Source organism: Tachyglossus aculeatus, chromosome X1 (assembly GCF_015852505.1).
Source record: "Tachyglossus aculeatus isolate mTacAcu1 chromosome X1, mTacAcu1.pri, whole genome shotgun sequence".
In the NCBI taxonomy this organism is placed as follows: Eukaryota; Metazoa; Chordata; class Mammalia; order Monotremata; family Tachyglossidae; genus Tachyglossus; species Tachyglossus aculeatus.
Genome location: NC_052101.1, coordinates 46,431,085 through 46,458,674, shown reverse-complemented (window position 1 = coordinate 46,458,674; position 27,590 = coordinate 46,431,085). Strand labels below are relative to the sequence as shown.

The 27,590-nt window shown below is 40.5% G+C and overlaps 1 protein-coding gene across 3 annotated transcripts in view; it reads right to left on the bottom strand.

Annotated features, from left to right (window-relative positions):
• Positions 1 to 27,590, bottom strand: part of ACSL6 (acyl-CoA synthetase long chain family member 6) — a 131,262-nt gene that overhangs the window by 6,627 nt on the left and 97,045 nt on the right. For 2 of the 3 annotated variants that reach the window (XM_038771983.1, XM_038771985.1), the window contains exons 10-20: positions 26,485 to 26,558; positions 21,136 to 21,213; positions 18,651 to 18,785; positions 17,539 to 17,673; positions 14,887 to 14,982; positions 13,695 to 13,767; positions 10,924 to 11,012; positions 8,929 to 9,045; positions 4,809 to 4,952; positions 3,230 to 3,331; positions 665 to 736 (exon numbers count right to left, since the gene is read on the bottom strand). In XM_038771983.1, coding sequence (XP_038627911.1) covers positions 665 to 736; positions 3,230 to 3,331; positions 4,809 to 4,952; positions 8,929 to 9,045; positions 10,924 to 11,012; positions 13,695 to 13,767; positions 14,887 to 14,982; positions 17,539 to 17,673; positions 18,651 to 18,785; positions 21,136 to 21,213; positions 26,485 to 26,558 — 1,115 coding nt within the window. Of the gene's footprint in view, positions 1 to 664; positions 737 to 3,229; positions 3,332 to 4,808; positions 4,953 to 8,928; positions 9,046 to 10,923; positions 11,013 to 13,694; positions 13,768 to 14,886; positions 14,983 to 17,538; positions 17,674 to 18,650; positions 18,786 to 20,999; positions 21,078 to 21,135; positions 21,214 to 26,484; positions 26,559 to 27,590 lie in introns of all 3 variants that reach the window. The other variant, XM_038771984.1, reaches the window with a different exon arrangement.

Sequence of the window (27,590 nt, the reverse complement as noted above, 5' to 3'; positions counted from 1 at the left end):
CTCCATTTTGTTAAAACAGATTTTCTTAGGAACACATCTGCTGGCGTCAGAGAGGAACTACTAGGCTTAACTGTTAGAAAAGCTGAGTTGCATGAAATGCCAGCCATATACACGAGAGTTCAAACATTAAATTCATTAAAAAGAATTTTATATATTATAATAAAATGAATAATGTTCTATTAATGTTTCAACTAGATCTTTTTATTTTTTGTGCTAGAATAATTTTTTTATGATGAATTTTTTCCCATTTATGGGAGAATCATTTATGTGAACAAGAGAAAAGGATTGCTAAAGCCACTGGAAAAAAGAGAAGAGTTGTGGCTCTAAATTATGAATGACAAGTTAATTGTCAGTTCCCCTGAAAAATAGAATCAGAAGACTATAAAGGCTGAATTCATGAGGAAGAAATTGAGGGGAGCAATTACATTCCATAATTCTCTAGGTGCAAAAAATGCCATATATGTTACTTATTCTTTTTTAAAAAAGCAAAAACAAAAAACCCCCCAAACCACGCCTAAGTGTACCATATACAAAAATCACTTAGTCCATCATCCTCTAGGCAAGACAGCACCCCAAAAATACAATTTGTAGCACCAAAGCTTGAAACCACAGCTTCCTTTCCTTTATGCAATCCTAAGTGTACCAGTTAAAAGATAATGTTTACCTGTTCAAAAGAATGAAGTCCACTTTCTTTTCCTAACCTCACCATGTCATCCATTATAGCTTGCTTCAGTTCCTAAATTGAACCACACAAATTGCAAGTTACTGAGACATATTTCTAAATTTGGTAAGAAAGAAAAAAATACCTTCTGAGCAAAGAAAAACAATCTAAGAGTTTACAAAATTCTGTTCAGGGTCTAGTTAGCTTAAATCCACTAAAGCACAAGCCCTTCACCAAAGTTAGGAGCAGAGTGGGCAGAAGCCCTAATCTCCTATTCCACTGGATGATAGGGTGACCCCCCTGCCCAGCCCAGCCTCCCCCAAGCTCTGCTGAGCACTGTGGGAGAAAAACTCTATCCACCTGCAGGAGAATTGGGTGAGCCTAAGAAGCCTCCCTATTCAACGTTTTTTGACTACAGGCAAGAAGGTGGAAGTTTGTAACCATTGACTTTTTGTAGCCACAAACAAACCCAAGGCTGCCCACTTCAAGTACTGGGAAGGTGGAACATTTATACTATTTGTTTTTCATCTGTTTTCACTGTTCTTGTATTATATTTTTTGACTATATGTTTTCCTCACATACTTAGCTTGTGAGGCCCTGGTGGGTCACGGATCCTGTCAATTTGATTTTTGCATTATTACCCCAGTGCTTTGCAAGACTTAAAAGTTGTAAGCACATTATAAATATTATTAATAATAATTGTAATTAGTTATTACTTGGTAAAGAGGTGACCAGACAATCTAGATTTGCACATTTTTCTTTGTCTTGCCACCGTGTTATGAGAGAAGCCCTCAGAACACACACACACTGTCTCTGCCTACAGACAGTAAGTTCATTGTGGACAGGGAACGTGCCTACCAACTCTGTTTACTGTACTCTCCCAAGCACTTAGTACAGTGTTCTGGACACAGTAAATGCTCAATACATAGGATTGATTGATTGTCTCATCCCTTGGGAGGTGAAGACCACAGTAACGATGCCCTCCATGGCCACACATACTTCATGTAGCCACTGATAAGTGCTATATAGCACAGTGATTTTTTTAATGGTATCTGTTAAGTACTTACTATGTGCCAGGAATTGTACTAAGTGCTGAGATTGATACAAGCTAATCAGGTTAGACACAGTCCATGCCCCATGATCTGAAAGTCAAGCTGTGAGAAAAGCTGAGTTTTCACCTTTGCCAGTGGTTCCCTTCTGTTCCCTGAGAGAGAGAATGGGCTTCTCTGTGTACTTTCTTTCCAGCCAAGCAAATATTCAAAGCTCTCCATCACCTCGCCCCCTCCTACCTCACCTCCCTTCTCTCCTTCTACAGCCCAGCCCGCACCCTCTGCTTCTCATCTCCTCACCATGCCTCGTTCTCGCCTATCCTGCTGTCGACCCTGGCCCACGTCATCCCCCTGGCCTGGAATGCCCTCCCTCCGCACATCCGCCAAGCTGGCTCTCTTCCTCCCTTCAAGGCCCTACTGAGAGCTCACCTCCTCCAGGAAGCCATCCCAGACTGAGCCCCCTCCTTCTTCTCGCCCTCCTCCCCCTTCCCATCCCCCCCGCCTTACCTCCTTCCCCTCCCCACAGCACCTGTCTATATGTTTGTACGTATTTAATACTCTATTTATTTATTTACTTGTACATATTTATTCTATTTATTTTATTTTGTTAATATGTTTTGTTTTGTTGTCTGTCTCCCCCTTCTAGACTGTGAGCCCGCTGTTGGGTAGGGACTGTCTCTATATGTTGCCAACTTGTACTTCCCAAGTACTTAGTACAGTGCTCTGCACACAGTAAGTGCTCAATAAATACGATTGAATGAATGAGAACTATGCCTTCTAATTTTATTCCTCTCTTCCAAGTACTTAATACAGTATTCTGCAAACAACAGGTGCTCAATAACTTTTGATTTATTGTTTGAGACTGTTAAAGAAAATAATAATTTTATGATAGGAGGATTTGTGGGGCTACCAGGAAAACATTTAATTAGATTACTGTACTCTTCATAATAATAATAATAATGATGGTATTTGTTAAGTGCTTACTAAGTGCAAAGCACTGTTCTTAGCACTGGGGGGATACAAGGTGATCAGGTTGTCCCACATGGGGCTTACAGTCTTAATACCCATTTTGCAGATGAGGTAACTGAGGTACAGAGAAGTTAAGTGACTTGCTCAAAGTCACACAGCTGACAAGCGGCAGAGCCGGGATTAGAACCTATAACCTCTGACTCCCAAGCCTGTGCTCATTCCACTGAGCCACACTACTTCTCAACAAATACTCTGCCCTAATTCTGTCAAGATGAAATAGTGTTTGCAATTCATAATGAGGTAAACAGCATTAACAAAAGCAACATATTCTACATATTATAGTATATGAACCTCTGTCCAATTGAATAACTTCAAAATTTGCCAATACACTCAAGTCACTTATTATGGTAGTCTTTGGCTACAATATCATCTCTTAGAATATTAGTCCTGGACAGTGTCAGAGAAACTGAGGTTCTTTTACGGAATTGTGGCTTTACAGCTTTTGATAATAAAGATGGTAATTAAAGAGAATACATACAGAGACCCATACCTTATCTTCACAGAGTTCTGCATATGCTCCTTCAAGGCCTCTCTTCTTTGCCCAACCTGGCAAGACTTCAGCGTCAGGTACAACAATGCCCACTAAAAAAGCCTACCATTCCGCCCCCACAGAGAAAAGAATCAAATTTAAAGCACAGCTGTGTATGGCATGGCATTCAGAAAATTCATTTTATTAACTTTCCTGGATAATTCCTTCTTTTCCTAATTATCATTTAAGTACATGCCAGAATAAGGAAAATAATATTTTGATGGACATGCACTATAATCCCAATTGCTTCCCCTTCTCAAAAGTGTTGATTTTGCACACTTAGGTTCTTGAAAACCAGCATTTTAGGACTGAATAATAATAATAATGATGGCGTTTGTTAAGCGCTTACTATGTGCAAAGCACTGTTCTAAGCGCTAGGGAGGATACAAGGTGATCAGGTTGTACCAGGTGGGGCTCACAGTTTTAATCCCCATTTTACAGATGAGGTAACTGAGGCCCAGAGAAGTTAAGTGATTTGCCCAAAGTCACACTGCTGACAAGTGGCGGAGTTGGGATTAGAACCCATGACCTCTGGCTCCCAAGCCTGTGCTCTTTCCATTGAGCCATGCTGCTTCAATAACAAGAAGAGAGAGACAGAGAGAGAGAGAGAGAGAGAGAGAGAGAGAGAGAGAAAGAGAGAAGAAAGAAAGAAAGAAAGAAAGAAAGAAAGAAAGAAAGAAAGAAAGAAAGAAAGAAAGAAAGAAAGAAAGAAAAGGAAAATAATTCTTTCATTGCCTTGATCTATATATTGTTTCACAAATGTCATGACTTTGGGCTAGTCACAATACAGAACATCAAAAATATGAACTTTACCCCAAGGTTCTCACAAGTTATGAAAGCATTTCTTTAGGATGGTCCTTTGTCACTAAATATTCTATTTGAAAAGAATATTACAAAGTAATTAGCTTCAAAGTCTAAGTGGGTACCATATTCTAATTACAGCAATCCAATAGTGGTTTAAAGCTAAGGGAGGATGTAAGCATTCTTCACTTGTTTCTTTCCGCTCCTAACTGGAATAACACTGGGAGCAAAATGCCATGCACAATAATTAGGAATGACCACCAAATAACTTCACTTATCAAATTCAATAGTTTCTTTCCACTAACACCTCTCCATGTTATCTTTAGCTTAGCATTTACAATCCCTACCCTAATCGGTTGTGAAATTAATTTAAGCATGGCTACCTCTGAAAATAACAAGCATTATAAATCCCGGGGTACAAATTAAGAATTACAATGAAGCCCATTTTTCTTCCTTGTTTAACACTTGTTAGTTTCACACTAGAAAAATGTCTTATTTAATTACATTATACACTGCTAAATATAGAACTCCAGTAAGCACCAATCTCTACTTCTGAAAATCTGGCTAGAACAATGGCCCTTTCTTAAAGCTTTTGCTTTTCTACTGAAACCAGCTAGATTTTCATTTTCTCTTTCACAGTAATCATATGTTGATGTGTGAAAGTTCTCAAAAATGAAAATATTTTAGTTTAAGCAAAATCAACGACCAATAATGGATGCTAAAGAACATCAATTATTACCTGTAAGCTGTCCCCATGGACGTAAACCTGAGCAACTGGTTCACTTCGGATGTAGATATTCTCAATTTTTTCTGGGGCAATATATTCCCCCTGGGCAAGTTTAAATATGTGTTTTTTTCGATCAATAATTTTAAGAGTTCCAGTCTGTTAGACAAGAAAAATTGTTTACAAAAAATTATTCCAATGCTACATATCTGGATGACTTTTCACAAGTAAACAGAATGTTTTCTCTAAAAAACTGATAGGAATATAGATCTGAACAGAATGTTTTGAAAATCTGCTTACTAGTTCAAGCAAGCTCAAATTGGGTACACCTCTTTCATCAGAAAAAATAGTGCAAACACTAGTAACCATAAAGGAACCTGTTTGGTTGAAAACTCTACATTCACCCTCTGCAGATGAGTGTTCTAAACAATTAGCCAATGGTTAGTTCTATTCAATGAGAGCTGGCCAAGAACAAAATTCTAGAAGATTGGTGGACTATTTATGGCAGGATGTGACTTCAAAAACTAATCACCTTAAGAGGACCACAGTGATTTTGTCCTCTCATGAATTACAAAAGAGAAGGTGACACAAAAGTAAAATGCCACCTAGAGCCCTTCCAGATATGTCTGAGCAAAGAAATCAACAAAATCTAACCATCATTATGGGAAAACTATGATAAAAAAGATTATAGAACAACATTTGAGTGGATGTCCCTGGAAAAAGAACAGAGGAGGCCAAATATTAATAAAATTGAAATATATATTTCCATGTCCTCTGTGAGGTAAAGTAGGATTGTCTGATTTTTCACAAAGGCCCAATCTATTTTAGAGTTTTAAAAACCCAATGTATCTAAATATGAGTGTTCAATTTGCGCAATACTTAAGGATTAGATTGTAAACTCCCTGTGGACAGGGAACCTGTCTGACATCTGTTGCACTCTACAAAGTACCTAGTGCGGTTCTCAGTGCATAGTAGGTGCTCAATGACTATCATCAGTAAGGAGTGGATTAAAAATTGTTGAGAATGGAGCTCTAATCAGAATTTAGGAATTGGCATGTCCAGTCCATAATTATGCATAATAAACCTATCCTCAGTTATAAGATATGTGGAATCAATGATATTTGGGGAATTGAAACAAACTAATTCACTGTAAATAGCAACTCATCCAGATAAACTAATCTTTTAGGATTGGCAAATGGTCAACAGTGCTAATTTGATCTCTGATTCTCTTATGTACTTCTTGAGAGAATGGTGAGCTAGTCAAAAATGTGTCTCTGGTTCAAAAGGGGGCTCTATAGACCTTGTCAACACAGGGCAGAGGGACAGTTTTTGAAATAATTTTTCCTAAGAAATTCCAGTTAGGCACATTCCTAAATATTAGGCATGAAACTAATATCAGCCGGACTGCAACATTCTAATAGGATATATACTAGCTTTTTCTTCTTTGTCTTCTCTTGTTATAACCAATTCTTCCTCTTTTTTTTCCTCTGATTTATAAGTAAATTGTGTCTGCTTATAATAATAATAATTATATAATTACATAATAATATTATGGCATTTGTTAAGCGCTTACCATGTGCCAGGCAGTGTACTAAACGCTGGGGTGGATGCAAGCAAATTGGGACATAGTCCCTGTCCCACAGAGGGCTCACAGTCTTAATCCCCACTTTATGCATGAGGTACCTGAGGCACAGAGAAGTCAAATGACTTGCCCAAGGCCATACAGTACACAAATGTCGGAGCTGGGATTAGAACCCATGACTGTCTGACTCCCAGACCCATGCTCTAGCCACTACGCCAAGACTAAGGCCCCCATGCCATGACCAAGGCTTATCTCCCCTGTTTAGATTGTAAACTCATTGAAGGCAGGGGCCATGTTTTCTACCTCCATGGTAGTCTCCCAAGTGCTCAGTACAGTGCTCTGCACATAGTAGGTGCTCAGTAAATTCAATTGATTGTTTGATAGTACCTGCTTACTTTTAATTCTGTTGCAAAGATGTGGTGTGGCCTAATGAAAAGAGCCCCACCTCTTCGATCAATCAATGGTATTTATTGAGTACTTACTGTGTGCAGAGCACAGTACTAAGCGCTTGGGAGAGTGCAATTAACAGAGTTAGTAGACATATTCCCAGCCCACCATTTGTCTGCTGTGTGACCCACGGCAACCCAATTAACTTTTCTATGCCTCAGTTACCTCATCCTCTAAAATGGGGATTAAGACAGTGAGCTCTATATGGGTTAGGGACTACCTCCAACCTGATTATCTTCTATCTATCTACCCCAACGGTTAGTATACTGGCCTAGCATAAAGTAAATGCTTAACAAATACTGTTAAAAAAAAGTATAGAAAAGTTAAGAGATTTGCCCAAGGTCACACAGCAGACTATTAGCAGAACTGGGACTAAAACCCAGGTCTCCCTTTCCTGGCCCCGTACTGTGTCTGAGAATAATAATGATGGAGTTCTCCCATCAGGAATGGCAGGTGAGCCTTGATCCTGAAATTTCAAGATTGAGATCCTAAGCAGAGGAATTGATCCTACTGCTAATGCATTCAATCATATTTATTGACTGCTTACTGTGTGCAAAGCACTATACTAAGCGCTTATGGTACTTGCAACACCACTTGCACTTTCTCGCCCTTACCAGTTTCATTCATTCATTCCTTCAACTGTGTTTATTGAGTGCTTACCATGTGCAGAGCACTTTATAAAGTGCTTGGGAGAGTACAACAGAACAATAAACAGACACATTCCCTGCCCACAACGAGCTTACAGTCTGGAGCCGGGGAGACAGACATCAGTATAAATAAATTACAGGTTCCTGCTGGGACACAGGAGGCAAAGAACAAGTAGGCAGACAGAGGTGTACCTCACTGAGAAGCAGAATGGCGTAGTGGACAGAACACGGGCCAGGGAGTCAGTGGACCTGGGTTCTAATCCTGGCTCTGCCACTTTGCTGTGTGACCTTGAGCAAGTCACTTCACTTCTTCAAACCTCATCTGCAAAACAGGGATCAAGACTGTGAGCCCCATGTGGGATCTGGACTGTGTCTAACCTGCTCATCTTGTGTCTACCCCAGTGCTTAATACAGAGCCTGGCACACAGTAAGTGCTTAACAACTACTGTTTAAAAAAAAGTGGATGTGCAATCTTCACCCATGTTAGCCAGTTTTAGGTAGAACCGATGTTGGAACAGATTTCTGTATTCTCAGAGCAGCACTCAAGCTGCAGTAGTAGTAGTAGTACTAGTAGTAGAAGCAGTAATGACATTTATTGAGAGCCTGTGCAGTGCAATATTAAGACTGTGAGCCCCATGTGGGCCAGGGACTGTATCCAACCTGATTAGCTTGTACCTTTCTCAGCTCTTAGTACAGTGCCTGACACATAGTAAGTGCTTAACAAATACCAGAATTATTTATTATTATTATTACCCTTTGCTCAGTGCTTGGGAAAATACAACAGAAGCACAAGGAACATTTCCCGCCAACAAGGATTTTACAGTCTACCAGTCCTACCTCTGATCTTGCCCATGTCCATTAGGTTGCCTGCCTAAATGACAATGAGGCAAGGGGGGAACTCTCATCTCAATGTCTGTGAGAAATCTCAGGTTGGGTCCCAGAATCCTGGTAGGCTAGAAGTAAAGTGAGGGATGGAGAGTAGAAAGACCCCAAGATCCTTTAAACAGTAGTCATCATAAAAGTAGAAACCTGGGTTTCCTAAGAGGGCCAAGTATAGAAAAGGTCCCCCCTTGCCTCATTCATTCACTGTAGAGCACTGTACTAAGCGCTTGGCACAGTACTAAGCACTCAGTTCAAGCCAATGCTTTTGAGGTCTACTGGATGGAACTGTGTCAAATGCTGTATTATTAAATCCTCTAATTACTACCTCCCGACAAATGAGATATCATTTGCGCCATTGAGAGTCAAGAGGATGCCAAGGAAAATGCTTCTGTTTGTCCTATACAGAAACAGATCTTTTGTCACTAGAGAGCATTTCTACCTTTAACCTGAAACAATAAGGGACAGCAATTTTGATGTATAGAGTCTTTTCTTCTCTAAAGGAGGGATTCTGTGACTCTTCCAAATTTATTCAGTAAGTGCTCAAATACGAGTGATAACGAGTCACTTAAATACATACCGGTAACCACTTTCCGATGTCTCCTGTGTGAAGCCAGCCTTCCTGGTCCAGAGCCTCAGTAGTCTTCTCATCATCTTTCAAATAACCCTTGAAAACATTTGGTCCCTTGACGCATATCTGCCGAAGACAAAGATGATTACCAAATGTTACTATTAATTCCACCAAATTCCCCTATACTCGCTGCTTTCCTTAAACAAATGAGTCTCAAAACCAAAATAGTTTCTACTGTTAGAAAAAGACTTAGGTTGTGCCACAGGACATTAAGAGGAAAAGCTCTGGTGCAAAAGCAGAGGTTAATGGCTTGGAATTAACCTGAAGAGGGTGGAGATGGACAGGGATAGAAACAGGAGTACACATTGGTACACAGTTCCTTGACCTCTAGTACCATCGTTATGCAAAAGCACTTAATGTTGTTGTACTCTGGGATCTTGGAGTAAATCACCTCCATTCTCACTAAGGGGAACAAGTAACTATGGGCCATGGACAGGTCAGAGTGAACCCACTTCCTCAATCCACAGCTTCTAGACCGAGCTGTTATAACCCCTCTGGGGGCAGCCTGTGGTGTCCCCTAATTTTTATGCTTTTTGCTATGAGATTGCACAGACTCTGTGCCCAAAACATGCAAACCATGTCACACTGAAGAAGCAGTTTGGTGTGCAATTATATTTACTGAGCGCTTATTGTGTGCAGAGCAGTGCTTAGAACAGTGCTTGGCAAATAGTAAGTGCTTAACAAATAGTATCATTATTATTCTAAGTGCTTGGGAGAGTTCAATATAACAGAATTGGTAGACATGTTCCCTGCCAACAATGAGCTTACAACCTAGCCGGGGGGAGAGCACCATTTGGAACAGTGCTGAGCACTCAGGTGACGCTTAATAATTATACAGCAAGCGCTCAATAAATACAAATGAATGAATGAGTGAGTCAAGGTGGCACAGAAGGGAGGATTTAGGGAAGGCCTCTTGGAGATATGCCTTCAATAAAGCTTTGAAAGTGGGGAGAGTAATTGTCTGTCGGACATGAAGAGGGAGGGCATTCCAGGACAGAGACAGATGTGGGCAAGAGTGTGGAAGTGAGATATATGAGATCAACAGCCACAGAGGCTGCTAGAGACTATGGAAAGGAGGTTGAGGGGAGCCCTCCTTAACTTTGGAGGTGCTTATTTGTGCCTCACAGGGCTAGCTGGAAGGGGAAAAGAAAGCTCAAGGCATCACATGGGGCTGTCAACACCGGGCAAAAGTGGAATGTTGTCAGATAGACGTAGTTGTGACATGGTAACCAAACCATTTACAGTTTTTCTCATTTTGCCCCACTTTAGGCCCTGCCAAATTAAGTGGGAAAATGCAATGATGAGATAAAAAAACAGGAATGAAACATTGCCTTCTTGTTAGTGAACAGAAAGTTACAATGCTAAATTTGATTTAAAAAATCATCTGAATGCTTTAAGGGAAGGTGATTCTGATAACAGAAAAATATTTTAATCCCTTTTGATCAAAACTGTATTACACATAAAAGAGTGCTCAAATTTAATTTCCAAGCTTCAATCTGCTATATAATCCTAAAGTCATTTACTGATTCTTAAAATTGGAAATAAGGGTGGCAGGAAAGGAACATGAGATGCAAGGAGGAAAGGGGATTAAACTAGAACCCCAACTGTAACAGAAAACAGTTGTACTGTTAGTAATGAATAGACTTGTATCAACTCTTAGATTCACGTAAATCAATTAGATGGAGGATATAAAATGCACTTGGGCTAATGCTGATCTCCACATTTCTAATTAAACTGTCAGTACTATTAATTCCTTTTTCTCTTTCATTTTCCCTTTTATTTATTTGATTACATAATGCAAGAATATTAAAATACAAGAAGCAACAGCCTGCACATTTTTGCAGCCATGCCTCACTGTTCCATTATGACATAACAGTTTAGCAAATGAGGGGCTTTGTTTTCCACTTGAGGTAACCAACCCAAATAAGTCTATGCTTAATTTACCTCTCCCTCTCCTTTGGAAGCAAAATAGTTCAGTTCTTCCACATCTGTCAACTTGATGAAATTACAGGGCAAAGGAGCCCCAACATGACCTACAATTCAAAATCAACAAGTCAACTGTCAAATTCCAAAAGAGTCTCCATACTAGTGCAGTAGACAGACTTGAAACATCTTGTAGCTTCTATGGCCAAATGTCCTGGTGGATGCATTCTAACAGTTGGAAATTCTCCTCCTGAGACAACATGATTTTTACTTTCTAAAACCTTTATACTGTAGGGTTGTGGAGGTATGTGTATTCTATACTTATAAGCCTTGGGTCTGTGTCATACTAGTGGAGAAGAGTGAATTTCTCTGTGTAGTGGTTAACTTAGAATAGCTCAAAACTTTTTGAATAATGGAAAAGTTCAACAAGGTACACGGTAGCAAAAAAGAGAAGATTTGCAATTATGATAAGATTTCTAATTTCTATTTGGTTCTCAAATAACAAATTCCAGAAGCCAGATTAGTCCTGGGAATAGGAGAGATCTGTGTGCATTAATTTTAGTGAAAAAATTACACTGAAGATATCAAAAATTTGAAGTTCATACATTGAGAGTTGGGAAAAAAAATCTAAGACAGAGATATGATTCCCAATAGGACAAAGACATTTCTATTCTTGTAAAAGTAGGATCAATCAATCAGTGGTATTTATTGAGCACTTACTGTGTGCTGAGCTCTATACTAAGTGATCAGAAGAGTATAATACAATACCAATACATAAAACAGTCATGCATTTTAAAATATATTTCTTCATAATCATATATAATCCAAAGGAGATATCTCCCTCAAGTGTGCTTTTTAATAGAATCCATTAAGTGCTTACTATGTGCCAGGCACTGTACTAAGCACTAGGGTAGATGCAAGTTAATCAGGTTGGATACAGTTCATTTCCTCAGTAGGACTCACAGTCTTAATCCCCAGTTGGTAGCCACATTCCCTGCCCACAAAGACCATACAGTCCAGAGATGGAGGCAAACAAAATAACTTAGGGATATGATTAAAATAAACTGTGGATAGGTACATTAAGTGCTGTGGGGCTGAGAGTGGGGTGAATATTGAATCCTTAATAGTACAAATCCAAGTGCAAGGATGATGCAGAAGGGAGAGAGAGTAAGGGAAATGAGGGCTTTGTAGGGGAATGCCTCTTTAAAGATATATGATTTTAATAAGACTTTCAAGGTGGGAAGAGTAGTGGCCACAAGGAGTTGGTGGGCAAGGGGTCAATGGTGAGATAGATGAGATGGAGGTACAGTGAGAAGGATGGCGTTAGAGAAGTGAAGTGTGAATAATGGGTTGTACTACTACTACTAATAATGGTGATATTTATTTTATTTTGTTAATATGTTTTGTTTTGTTCTCTGTCTCTCCCTTCTAGACTGTAAGCCCACTGTTGGGTAGGGACTGTCTCTATATGTTGCCAACTTGTACTTCCCAAGTGCTTAGTACAGTGCTCTGCACACAGTAAGCGCTCAATAAATATGATTGATTGATTGACTGATTGATTGATTGATTAAGCGCTTACTATATGCCAAGCACTGTTCTAAGTGCTGGAGTAGATACAAGTTTATCAGGTTGTCCCCCCGTGGGGCTCACAGTCTTCATCGTCATTTTCCAGATGAGGGAACTGAGGCCCAGAGAAGTGAAGTGACTTGCCCAAAGTCACACAGCTGACAAGTGGCAGAGCCGGGATTAGAACCCATGACCTCTGACTCCTAAACCCGGGCTCTTTCCCCTGAGCCACACTGCTTCTCAGTGAAAATCAGGGAGCTAAGCCAGGAGGGGGCAAGTTGATTGAGTGCTTTAAAGCCAATGGTAAGGAATTTCTGTTTGAATTTCTGGAGGAATTTCTCCAGTGGTGAGGGACCACTGGAGATGGACCGAATAATTTTGTTGAAGATGGTCCGGGCAGCAGAGTGAAGTATGGATGTGAGTGGGAAGAGACAAGAGGCAAGGAGATCAGCGAGGAGGTGGAGTAGTCAGGGTGCTTTGTACTTGGATCGGCACTTAACACTTGGATCGAAAACAGCCCAGTAGCACTTCGGATGGAGATTAGAGGGTGGATTTTAGCAGTCACAAAGGATTGAATTGATAGGATTTGGTGTCAGATACAGTAAATGGGTTGAATGACAGAGGTAAGGATCAATGCCATAAAAAATTTCTTATGAGCTTCTGACACATGCACAATTGTTAATATAAAATACGAGGTAAAATACTAATAATCATTTTGGGGGAAGAACTGTCCAAGGTGCTGAATGAGAAGTTATGTTGCACAGGGTGGAGAGTGGCTAACTATTTTTATAATAATAATGGCATTTCTTAAGCACTTATTATGTGCCATGCAGTGTACTAAACACTGTGGTGGGTACAAGAAAATTGGGTTGGACACGATCCCTGTCCCATGTGAGGTTCACAGTTTAAATCCCCATTTTCCAGATGAGGTAACTGAGGCCCAGAGAAGTGAAGTGACTTGCCCAAGGCCACACAGCAGAAAAGCAGCAGAGTCAGGATTAGAACCCATGACCTTCTGACACCCAGGCCCATGCTCTATCCACTACGACATCCTGCTTCTATTTGTCCTCACATTCTGTCTGCTCAGGCATGTGATTTAATGACAAAATGGTCCTTGGCTGTTTATACCCCATTTCAATTAATCGTGCAAGTATAAAATGTATCCACCATACTAGAATTGGTACTATTACTATCTAGAATTGGATGTTCATTGGCCAATTTATTACCTGATGTCCAGTCACCTGGAGTAGTAAAAGTGCATCCAGCTGTACACTCAGTTTGGCCATAACCTTCATAAACCTGAAAAATACCAATATTTAAAAGTCACACATTTTTAAATGCATTTGTTCATACCTGTATATTACACAAAGGAGCTATCTCCCTCAAGAGTATTTTTAATCATATTTGTTAAGTGCTTATTATGTGCCAGGCTCTGTACTAAACACTAGGGTAGGTACGAGCTAATCAGGCTGGAAAAAGTCCATGTCCCTTGGTGGGGCTCACAGTTTTAATCCCAGTTTACAGATGAGGTAACTGAGGCAGAGAGGTTAAGTGACTTGCCCAAGTTCACCCCGCAGATAAGTGGCAGAGCCAGGATTAGAACCCAGGCACTCTAACTCCCAGGTCCATGATCCTTCCACTAAGCTAGGCTGCTTCTTGTAAAAAAGTTTCAATTCAAGAAATAATTCAAGAATACCTTTCACTGGGAAAGTCATTATGGTGAGTGCTGGGGATGATGTGTAATTACATGTTATTCTGAATGAAGATCCCAATAATGAATACAATTAGAAGAAAGTTATTTTTCCCTAAATGGTGCTGGGTAATAATATTTGTGTGAGAAAATTTTGATTGTATGATTCATTTATCTGTAGAATATATTAACTCATTCTAAACGCTTTGCATAATTCATATACTCTTATATTACCAAACTTTCAAAGGATTAAGATCTAAGCACATTGATAAAAATATGTAGATTTTGCATTTGTTTGTCTCTCAAAATTACTGATGGCATTTAAGATGGGTCAAAGTAAGTAAATTAAACGAATGGTTATTTCTCAATTGAAAAGTGAAAGAAAAATAATATAGGTCTTATTCCTGGGACAGAAAATGTTTTGCATATTGAAAGAGGTGCAGACATTGTAGATGCTTAACTTCTGATTAACAGATAACCAATGATTCTGATGAGGATTGCGGCCAATGACCTTTTGTCCCACCATAAAATGGAGGAGCTCTTAATTCCCATAAGGTACTTAACTAGCCTTGGCATACTCTATGCTCAGATTTAGTGTGTTTTAAATAGAAAGAAGGGAGATTCTACCATGTGGGTCTGTATCCTCAAAATTTGGTGTAAATTTCCCACTAGATAAGGTAACCCAGTCCCCACACACCCCACATACAAGGTATCCCCACCCCACATACTTGGCACCCCAAGGCTGCCCGAAGGAAACCGAGGACAGTAGGAGATGCGGGAGCCGCTCCGGTGACGATCATCCTAACACAGCCCCCGAGGCTTGCCTGAAACATAACAGAAAACAATGACAACTTTCAGGGACCCACGACACATTACCTCATTTTGTACCCGGCCGACCCGCAGCGATGTCTAACCTGTGTCGAAGTCTAGCTAGTCCTCAGATCCAAATTGAAACATTGTTCAAGGTCAAAAAGAGATGGGAAATTTAGCAGATCAAACAATAATTAACTTGAGAAAAATTCAGGGATCAATCTGTGGTATTTGTTGAGTGCTCACTGTGTGCCAGTAGAGTTGGCTGACATGACCACTGCTCACAAGGAGCTTACAGTGTAGAGGGGCAGATGGACATTAAAATAAATTACTGACAGGGAAAAGGGGGAGTATAAGGATATGCACACAAGTGATGTCTGTGGGCGTGGGGTGAATATCAAGTGCTAAATGGGTATAAAGGGCCTATAACTTGAGAGACGCTAGAATGGCTGGAAAAGCCATATTACCTACAAAAAAAAGTCTGAAGCTCAAATTGGACTAAATAAATTCAGCATTAGCATAATTAAATGAAGTAGCCAAATTCTTCAATAATGGTAGTTATTAAATATGTCATTTGGGGGAGTCATTGCCTAATGAGTCTCTTCACTATCTCTGATTATTCCTTCATGCTGATCTCCTTCAATATGTGTACACTATTCACAAAGCCCTCCAACTCCCAGAAAAGCTGAGTAATGATGACTGTTTTTTTCCTATTTCTAAATTTTGATAACATTGCCTTTTCCTCCAGATTCCAAATCAATATATGGCTCATCTGCTTTGTATCACTTAGTAGAAAAAAAACCCCTTTCAATTCTTTTTCTCTGCAAGTTAGAGTGCAAATATTGCAGAATTTAAAGGGATCCACATCTAAAACTAAAAACAGGGTTCATGACTGCACTGTCATGAAATATCTTTAAAATACTGGTTCGCCCTGATCCAGATTCAAATCTTTCAAACCGAACTGGAACCAGATTTATTTCTGGAGCTGGGAAAGAAGCCAGATGTCATTCCATCCATAGTGCTTGGCACACAGTAAATGCTTAATAAATGTTGTTATTATTGTGGGAACAGACTGATCACATGATGGTCTAATCTGCAAGGGGGAAATCTGCGAGGGGGATGTGGAACAGTGCTGTATAAAATGGAAATCCTGCTTGTCTGGGTAAAAAAAAATTTGAGAGGCAGGGAAATGATAAAAAACCCAAAGGGATTATAAGAGGATATGACTGCAGTATACAAAAATCATTCTAGAAGTGTTCAAGGCAAGCACAGAACTGGTCACCAGATGTGATTACATTTTGAGGGAGCGCTTATTGAAGCTATAGTGAGATAGGTAAAAATCAAACAAAATGAACCTTCTTCACCTAGCAGGGGGTAAGCATATGTAATGGTTCCCTCAGAAAGTTGTGCAGGTAGAAAATATCAGCAGGTTGAATGGTAGGGTAGAGGGCAAGGGGATTAATAATGATAATCTTATTATCATTATTAATGTGGCATTTATCAATTGCTTAATATGTGTCAAGCAGTGTTCTAAACACTGGGGTAGATACAAGGTAATCAGGTTAGACACATTCCCTATCCCACCTGAAAGGCACAGTCTTAATCCCCAATTTACAGATGACGTAACTGAGGCACAAAGAAGTGAATTGACTTGCCCAAGGTCACACAGCATACATGTGGCAGAGCCAGCATTAGAACTCACATCCTTTGACTCCCAGGCCTATGCTCTTCCCAACAGATCATGCCATTTACCCTTAATAATTATTACTATTATAACTGTAGTATGTGTTAAGTGCTGACTAAGTGCCATACACTTATTAAACACTGGAGAAGATACAGGATAACCAGGTTGAACTCAGTTCTTGCCTCACATGGTGCTCACTGTCTAAGTAGGAGGGAGAACAGGTACTGAATCTCCATTTTACAGTTGAGGAAACTGAGATATAGAGAAGTTAAGTGGTACACCCAAAGTCAACAGCAGACAAGTGGTGGAACCAGGAGTAGAACCCTGGGCCCCTGACTCCCAGACCAATGGTATTTCCACTAGATCACACTGTTTCTAAAGTTAGGGAGGTAAAACGAAAGTTAGCTGGTATCTTAAACTTTAGGATTCATATCAAGAGCAACCGACACATACGTCCTCCAAATGTCTCCCATTAAAGGGCTGAAAGAGCCTTTATTCTGACCCAGGAAGGGCAGTGCTTATGGTTGGTTGTTTTTTTGTGGTAATTGTTAATCACTTACTATGTTCCAGGCACTAATAAGTGTTGGGGTAGATAAAAGCTTATGAGGTTGGACACGGGTCATGTCCTGCATGGGGCTCACAGTCTTAATTCCCATTTTACACATAAGGTAATTGAAGCACAGAGAAGTTCAGTAACTGAACCAAGGTCACATAGCAGAGAAGTGGCAGAGCTGGGATTAAAACCCGGGATTCGAAGCTGGGATTCGAAGATGGTTTTATTAGCTGACACTTGGCTTTAGAGCACTTAAGACTCTTCAAGCCACCAGAACTTTTAGAACTCTCTGGCAAATTGCCCAGTCCAGGGCTCATTCATTTCATAGCTTACCTGAATCTTATTAAAGAAAAGTTCATCCCATATACTGTCATTTCTAATGATTCCACTCCGAACCTCGGCCTTTTTACGTTTTGCTGCAAATTCTAGAAGCCAACGTTTTAAAGGCGTATCAGCCTGGCTGAAGATCTGAGACAAAGCAAGATGGAAGAAAACTTTTATTCGTCATGAAATCTTTACACCCAAAACTACTTCTCTGGAATTACTAATTTGGGGAGTCCATGAGGGAAACCTTCTTGGCTTTTTGAAGGGCTCATCGAGCCCCATGAACTACTGTAAACATAAAAATAGCAAGAAAAAAGGCATAAGATCATGCACAATAATGCCAGATTGCTCTGGAGCACTTTTCCCATTTATTTAAAGTTATTGCTGTTATCATCATCATTGACATTGAAATAATTTCTAGGAGATAGACTCTGGGTATGGCAATATATAGGAAGGGTGGGAGAATGGTAGTGGCCACTTTGATGGAAGAATTGCACTTAGTGCACTTGATTGCCCCACTAAATGATATAATTTATTGCCATTTTTGCACCTGCTCGAGAATGCTGGGTAGCTCGTTCTCATTCTGTGTGGAGTGGGAGCTACATTCTTACCCAATCTCAGGGGGATAGTGGAGCCTTCACTCTATGGATTTACTGTAGACCCTTTTACTTCCTATGGTGTGTGGGTGGAGGCAAAAGGGAAATGAAGGCTTATTAATGTTGAAGCATTTTATTCATGAAAGAAGGGTTTGATACTGCCAGGAGCTGTTCATTCATTCATCCACTCTTTCATTCCTTCCCTTACTCCCTTCCCTTGCATCCTCGTTTCCCTCATGTCCTCCCTTCCCTCCCTCCCTCGCTTTCTCCCTCCCTCCCTCCCTCCCTTCCGCTAAAGCTACAAAAAGTTGATGAAAACCTATTCTGCCTAGAGGCAGAATATGGCTCATACCTAACCCAAAGGCAGAGAAAGCAACATGCATTTCAGCTTTAATTCCTTTGGCTCAAATGTTATTCACTCTTAGGAAAGGCAGGGCAGCCAAGCCTGAAAAGCCAGAAACCTACATATCGCAAGAAAAGATTGAGCCAGGGTTCTCTGTCTGTTCTTATCGAAACTAAACTCACCTTGTCATACATTCGGTTCAATAGTCTTGGGACAACTGGAAAAATGGTGGGACGCAGGGCTTTCATATCATCAGATAAAAGACGAATATCACCTTGAAAGAATCCAACTCGTCCCCCATGGCAATAGACCACGGACTGTTAAAGGGGAAAAAAATTATGGAAGAAAGATATCGCTTTAGGAAGTGTTTTGGTTTAGTAACCCTTCCCACCCAACCCTGGAAGCTGGAATAGCCTTTAGAACTTATCCCCTCCAGTCTACAGTCTGTCTCCCCAATCATCTTATTGGGGGGCTTTCTTCTCTAATGGTGCTTACTTCCTTCAGCTCCTTGTACTGCAGAGGGGGTCAGGTCAGTACAAAATCCTGCCTAAGCCACCCCATTGTTCAGGTAGTGGTGGGCCAATTTTGAAAGGAGAACAGAATCCAGACCTAAGCATCTTGTTTCAGTTTTCCAGACTCCAACGCATAACCTTTCTTGCTCTGTAATCAAGCTAAATTGTCGGGATGATGTTTAATCAGCAAGATAGTCCTATTTCTTTCAATCTCCTTGGGCAGTAATTACAAGACTGGGCTTTTCAATTCAAAGGAAAATGCCTTGTAAGGAGATATACAAGGATAAGCTTTTGTGCAGCTTTGGGATTAGCATGGCAGTGCTTTGCAAACAGTAAGCACTCAATAAATATGATTGAATGAATGAATTAATGGGGAGGACCTAGGAAAGACATAATGCTTTACTAGCAGTGGCATCGCTATTAATGCAAGTCCTCCTGCATGTTTTTTAAAGATGCCTCTAATTCTTTAGAGCTGGAAAACATTCAAAGCACAATGTAGGACAAAATCCCCATCGTAAGGAGACAGTGGGCATAGGGGGAGAGGATATAGAGGGCCTTGGGCCTCACGGTGGAGGGGCAATGGTCTAAAATGATCCTCATCTATAAGCCAGATTCTCCAAGTGTGTGAGCAGCTCCATAACTGGACATTAGGTACCTTCGCAAACTGAATTGACTCTTTTGGGTCTCGAGGATACGGATTTGGTTTGATGGAGCAATCTCCTGTTGTTCAGAACACTCTGATTTCAAATAATGGAGGGTTACCTACTTGATGAACTCCTCATTAAGTAATTTTCACTTTAAAGTACTCGTACCTCAATCGATTCTGTGTAGATGCACCCAACTACTTTTTCTGATTCTGCATTGTGCTGTACCCAGATGGATGCCCGTTGTCAGAAGAAAGGTCCCTAATTCCCCAACAGCACTCTAGCCAAGATGCTTAGCAAAAACTTGTGTTTTAGGAGAATGGAGTGTACCCTTTAAGAGTTAATGTGTTCCCCACAATGCCTCAAATGTTACAGGGAACATCCTACAAAGGGTGATTCATTAACAATTCAAACTCTTCACCAAAGATTCATTAACAATTGAAATTTTTCATTTTTTAAAAGCAATAGGCTCCCGTAGTCTATATCAAATACAAGGACTCAGAAGCCTCAGGGCTTTTAAAGGCAAACTCTATTTTTTCCCCCATAGAAGTATTTTGGCATCAATCTTTAGTCTTTAGGCTCACATCTTTTGGGCAGAAAGAGAGCTCTAACCCATCCTGAACACTGGAGATTAACCCAGAGGGGACAGAAGAACATCATAATGTAGGAGGCAAAAAACAATTTTCTTTAGTTCTTTTAAATTTGAAAGACCCAAGACATGACTTTTTCCTTTTTAGAGTCTTCCTTTTCTTTACCTTTTTGTTTCACTAAATTAACCAATTCCCAATTTAAAACAAATCAACAAAGGAGGGCAAAAATAGAAATGGCAAAGGCTTTTATGCTATTGCTTATATCATACTAGGAATATTAGTGATGGATACACCTTCAAAGCTCCACTACTTTCTTTCAGGAAAGGAACTTAATAAATCCACAATCGGGAGCCAGCCACACAGAAACCCATCTCTAAAATACTGTCTGAATGGACAAACATATCTACTTACCCTGTTAAGGAAGGCTTGATCCTTAGAAAAACTAATACTGAACTGATCTGATTTTCAGCCTTTGAAATACTGGATTTTAGTCAAAGTGGAACTTGGGGTGAAAGTCAGAATGCTTTTTTTCCCTTAAACTCAGAAAGCTTGTAATATTTTTAGGTTGGGGCTTTGGAAATGAGATAGATGTTGAATGGAAAGGGAATTTATTTGCAAAAGGATAAATGTTTCAGACTCAATTCCCCAACAAAGTCCATATTTCTTATTGGGCCTGTGCACTGAAAATTTGGGACACACAAAACATTTTAGTTCAACAGGATATTCTTGCCAATGGTTAGATTTTCTTGCAATGGAAGAGGGCTTCACTGACACTAGGGCCTTACCTGTACCATTCTCTCAAACATGTGTGCTAAAGGCAAATAGGAAATGTGTACATCCTCACAAGTGGGAGACCACTGACTCTGGAAAAAAACACAAGGAGCCCACGCAAGGCCCAGTCAGTTTAGACAGGTTTCTTACCTGTATAACTCTTTCAAACATGTGAGCCAGAGGCAGGAAGGAGATGAGCACATCGTCCTGTCTCGGAAAGATCACTTTCTGCAGGTGAAGGGCATGGGAGACAGAAAGGAAAGAAACACTGACAGGAAGACAACAAGAAAGTCATAAAACAATAAAAGGAAAAATGGTACTAGAGGAGTATACAGTAAAGGTCATCGAGAGGAACAGAGAGAGGAGAGGGAAATGGAAAGAACAGAGCAGCAGCGTACGAAGCGAAGTGTTAGGTCACAACATCATGATTCTAAGTTATTGGGGATAGTAAAGAGCAAAATGGAGCACATATAAAACAGTGGAGATAAAGCTCCCCTGAAAATGGTAGAGCTGTTTAAAGAACCCTGCACTCACTCAACAAATCCGCACTTACTGAGCAATCATTGTAGATTTTATGCTGTCCAGATTCTCCCTCTAGTCAATCCCCCGTATCATTCAGATGGAAAGAGACAAGATGGTGCTCTGAACTTTGGTGATACTGCTATGTTTGGAGGTTATCTTCCTTTCTATATGCTCTTACTTATTATTGTCCATGAAGAAAGTGGTGCTGTAGGAATCCCCTTAGTGGGTAGAAACAGATATGGCAAATGGGGGCACTGTACTGTCCAGAAAAATGTATGGTGAGTGAGTAGCCCTTACCATACACAATTGGAGCACAGGTCAGCATTTTTTGCAGCAAGAAAAGAGAGGGCATTGGAGAAATTATTGAACCACTGACCCATACCTCTTTCACAGCAACGACTGGGAAAAGGGGAAAGGCACTCTTGGAAAAGAGATGGGGCTTCAGGGACATTCTTTTCTTATCGAAGACAAGATGAAGGTCCAAAATAAAAATGAAGACCTTATCACCAGTTTTAATGAAGTTTTTTTTACTCAGATGTTTGCAAGTTATTAGAACTAATTACTATGTGTACAATTATTTAGATGTTGTGAATGCAAACTGTGCTGCAGATAGCTGGCTTATGCCTAACTTTAAAAGCTGTCACAATTCAGGCCTTCATTTTATCGTTTCTTTTTCTATTTTACATATCTTTTACTGTCCTATATTTTGGTTTGTGTCTTGCTAGAGGGCTATGGTTGGCTTTAAAGCACTCAATTAGCTCTCTCCCACTTACTTATCCTCACTCCTCTCCTACTACACCCCAGCTTCTACATTTTCCTCCTGTCAAGCCAACCTAGTTACTATGCCTCAATCTCATCTTTCCTGCCTCAGACCTCTTCCTCTCACCCTTCCAAATACCTGGAACTCCCTCCCCCTTCATAGCCTTTCTGAAATGACGCTTCATCTCAGAGGAGGCCTTTCCTGATTAATCTCCCACCCTATCTCCTCACCTCAGGCTACTTTAGTGTTTCCCCATCAATTAAACCCTTAGGTACTCACCTTTTCCGGGCTGCACATGTGTACAGATCAAGACTCTACTGCTACTCTCTATCTGCAATTCATTTTATTATCTGTCTCCCCTGCTAGGCTGTAAGTTCCTGGAGGGAGAGATTGTGTCTACCTAGTCTATTCTTCTCTCCCAAGCACTTAGTATAGTGCTCTGCCCACAGTAAGCACTCAATAAATACTACTGATTAAGGTCATGTTATATTGCTGACAATCTCCTTTAGATGTGGCTATTTACCAAAACAGATTTGCAGATTTACCACCGCTGCTGTTGGACATAAACATGAAAATATCTTCTGCTCCATAAAAAAAAGCCAGTCTGTCAAAAACATTACACATTTTTCTTCTATGAGAAGCTTTAAACTTGTTTTTCTCTTCATAATAAACGACACTTTTTTTCACCTGCTATGAAACTATATGCTATTAAACCTTTAGAGAGACGCTTGTTACAGAAAAGTGGATACTCTATTTTAGTTTCCTTTTTGTTAAATGCCAATTCAGAATAAATTATTCTTTCCCAGTTCTCTCAGAACTGCACAAAATACTGCACTTCTCACCTGCCCTTTTTCATTGTCTCTTTCTGTGTCATCTAAAGGAGGAGATAAATGATGGAAAGGAATTTTTCCCCAATTCTGTAATAATTAATAATGATGATGATAATAATAGTACTTAAGTGCTTTTTGCCAACCAATCATTTATTGGGCACTTACTATGTGCAGAACACTGTACTAAGTGCTTAGGAGATACAATATAATGGAGTTGGTAGACATGTTCTCTACTGACAAGAAACTTACAGTCTAGAGGGAGGAGTTTAGAGTCTAGAACTCACTGTGCCAAGCGCTGTATTAAGCGCTGGGGTCAATACAAAATAATCATGTTGGGCCCACTTTTTGTCCACATGGGGCTCACAGTCTAAGCAGAGGGAGTAGGATTTGGTCCCCATTTTCACAGGTGAGGAAACAGAGGCACAGAGAAATTAAGTGACTTGCCCCAGTTCACACAGCAGAGAAATGGTGAAGCCTGGATTAGAACCCGGGTCCTCTGACTCTTTCCACTAGGCCATGCTGCTTTTCATGCCACCCGGGTTTTCCTATTCAGATGGATGTTTTAGTTCTTGGGTTAGTCTTTTTTGGATGACACACCCCCAGCAATATTCAAACTGGGATAGCTGAAAATACAGTTGAGGTTTGTCACAATAAGAATCAACTCCTAGCATCACCCCAAGAGCCCCCACCCATATGCAGTGACACCTCAGGATTATCCATTTCCCCCACCCAAATTTCAGGTGCATGGGTCACCAGATTGGATTGCTCCGATTCCAGAGATATTATGGACTTGTAAGAAAAATGGAACCAGGATCACTGGAGCTCTGGATACCTACATTGCTGAGCCGGCCCCACCAGGACTCTCCCCTGCCTGTGCCCTTGCCCCTGCCCCTGCCATAGGTAGCACAAGCACCAGGATAAACACAAAGTAGCATGAGACTGGGAGTCAGAAAAACCAGGATCTAGTCCTGGCTCAGCCACTGGCCTGCTATGTGACCCTGGGCAAGTCCTTTAGTCTCTCTGTGCCTTAGATTCCTCATCTTTTAAATGGGAATCCCTCCCATTTAGATTGTGAGCCTTATGAGGGACAGGGAATGTTTCTGATCCCATTATCTTCTATTTAAACCAGTACTTAATACACTGTGACCTGATTTTTTTAGGTATTTGTTAAGCACTTACTATGTGCCAGGCAATAAGAGCTGAAGTAGATACAAGGTAATCAGGCTGAACACAGTCCATGTCCCACACAGGGCTCATAGTCTTAATCCCCATTTTCCAGATGAGGTAACTGAGGCACAGAGAAGTTAAGTGACTTGTTCAAGGTTGTCACATAGGAGATGAACAGCAGAACAGGGATTGGACATATTTACTATTCTATTTATTTTGTTAATGATGTGCTTATAGCTATAATTCTATAATTCTATTTATTCTGATGGTTTTGACACTTGTCTACATGTTTTGTTTTGTTGTCTGTCTCCCCCTTCTAGACTGTTAGCCCATTGTTGGGTAGGCACCGTCTCAAAATGTTGCCCACTTGTACTTCCCAAGCGCTTGTAGAGTGCTCTGCACACAGTAAGTGCTCAATAATTACAATTGAATGAGTGAATGAATGAATTGGACCCCAGGTCCTTCTGGCTCCCAGGCCTGTGCTCTACCAACCAGGCTAAACAGCTTCTCCATTTTTTTCATTCAATCATATTTACTGAGCGCTTACTGTGTGCAGAGCACTGTTGTATCAAGCCTAGCACTTAGCAGAGCACAGAGAGCATTTAGTAGAGCACTTAATACCACAATTACTATTAATAAGAAATATCAAAATTTAAAGTACTTTAAAGCACTCAATCACCTTGCCTCCTTCTTCCTTACCTCACTGCTTTCCTACTACAACCCAACACACACTCTTCACTCTTTTAATCCTAACCTACTCATGGTACCGTGATCTCATCTAACTAGCTGCCAACCTTTTGCCCACATCCTGCCCCTGGCCTGGAACAACCTCCCCCTTTATATACGACACTCACTCTCACTCCTTCAAAGTCTTATTGAAGGCACATCTCCTCAAAGAAGTCTTCCCTGCCTAGATCCTCATCTCCTTTTCTTCCACTCCCTTCTGCACTGCCCTTCCACTTGGAATTCCACCTTTTATTCACCCCTTCCCTCGGCCCCACAGCACTTACGTACATATCCGAAGTTTATTTATTTATATTAATGTCTTTCTCCCTCTCTAGACTGTAAGCTCACTGTGGGCATGGAATGTGTCTCCCAAGTGCTTAGTACAGTGCTTGGCACACAGCAAGTGCTCAATAAATGGGATTGGTTGACTGATAATTAAAAGGACTCCTTTTTATTACCAATCAATAAATTATATTTATTGAGCACTGGTATAGGTGTACCATGGGGGTCACATAATACTATAGATTAGAATTAATCAGGTAACAGAGATGGAAGACCTTCAGATTCCTGTACCAGTGACATGGGTACTTTGCCTGCACCACCAACATTGATGACAGGGACACCAAGGAGGCTAGAAGGTAAGCTCATGTTTCTTTTGAAGTCTTGTTACACACTGAACTGGTTTGGGCAGAAAAGAATGCTAGTGAGGTGTTCAGGTAAGCAGCAGAGATTCTCAAAGACCTTTCATATAATGACTGAGCTATAATAGGGTAAAGGAAGTTGACTGCTCTGAAGCTGGCATTATAATAATAATTATTATTATTATGGTATTTTTAAATTGCCTACTACGTGCCAAGCACTGTTCAAAGTGCTGGGGTAGATACAAGGTAGTCAGGTTGGACACAGTCCCTGTCACATGTAAGGCTCTCACTCAATCCCCATTTTACAGATGAGGTAACTGAGGCCCAGAGTTGTGAAGTGACATGCCCAAGATCACACAGCAGAAATGTGGTGGAGCTGGGATTAAAACCCACGACCTTCTGACTTCCAGGCCCATGCTCTATCCATGCTGCTGCTTCTTCTTACAGAATGAAACAGAGTACATATTACCAAGAATACTAGCTAAGGTTTTTTGCAATCCTTTAAGTATATAGAGTGGTCCACTTAATCATTGACCCAGCATTTTAATGGGCAGATTTTTGTGTTTTCAATTCCATGTGTTTTAAACACAATATAAGAATTCACTTAATGGGCTTTTTTACAGTCTGGCAATCACAGAATACTCTTCTGCTGGGAAGGCACACATCACAGTTGAGATTTTTAAATAGTCTATTGATGCAAAAGAAGGGTTTTTGTGTGTGTAAGGACTGGGAGTGGGAGGGTTGGGGGTGGGAGCAGATTAAGGAGGACATTCTAGAGTGCAAATGAAAAAGAAACCTGCAGTTTTAAGAAGTCCTGGGTATGACATCTGCTTTATGAAACTGCTGTATTCACCTCTGTCACTTTCAAAAAGCCTGAAAAATCAGCAACGACATTTCCATGGGTTAGCATCGCACCTTTGGGGTTTCCTGGAAAGAGAAAAGAAAAGCCATATAAATGAGAGTCCCTAACACCCCTCCAATCAGCTTTAACCACTGATAGCCGAATTTTAGGAACAACCCCCAGAGCCAGACACAAGTGCAAGCCATTTGAAAATGGTGACAGGGCCTTTCTAAGTCCCCATTAATGGGAAAAAGCCTTGCAGTGTGGGAGACGGCCACCTTCTGAAACCAACCCCCAAAACTGAGATCTGGGAACCAGAACTTTGTCAAAAATGAAGGGAAAAGCAGTGACAATGTTCTTCAACAGATTACTTCATTTCATTCCAGTCATCAGGGATTTAGGGGTGAAGTGGCCAAATGACAGGGGGATGGTTTAGGGTGGCAATCCTGGTTCTGTTTTTCTCTGGGAAGAAATCTGGCCAGAGGGCCCAGGTATTCCACAGTGAAGTGGCTTTCAGACAATCAATTCTCAGTTCGGCGCACATCCCCACTCTAATAAATGCTGTCTTCCCCGCTTTTCCTCTTCCCAAACATGGACACTGGGGCAGGGATTGCAGCATTGCTGCAGCAGTTTTTCCACAGTTGACACATCGACACTGAGTGCTGACTCTTCTGGAAAACCAGGCACCACAGAAAACAAGGTATTAATAACCAAATCTGAACATAACAAGTGACATCAGTTGATAAAACATCAGAAGACAGATTATGGCATTTCTGCATTTTATGGGAAAGCTGCTCTTTTCACTGCTGACTCAGAGAGCTAAGTGTAGTTTTCTAGTCAGTATACAGTCATTAAACTGACCAGGACTGAAGTTCATTAAAGTGTGCCATTCAGGAAGCTCTGAGGGAGATCTGGGTTTCTTTTGAAATTCTCAGGATAATAATAATAATAATATTAATAATAATTCTGGTATTTGTTAAGTGCTTACTGCATGTCAGACACTTTACCAAGTCTGGGGTGGATACAATCAAATTGTTTGGACGTACTCCCTGTCCCATATGGGGCTCACAATCCTAACGAGAAGGATGAGGACATCTCTGAGACAAAAGTACCATGGT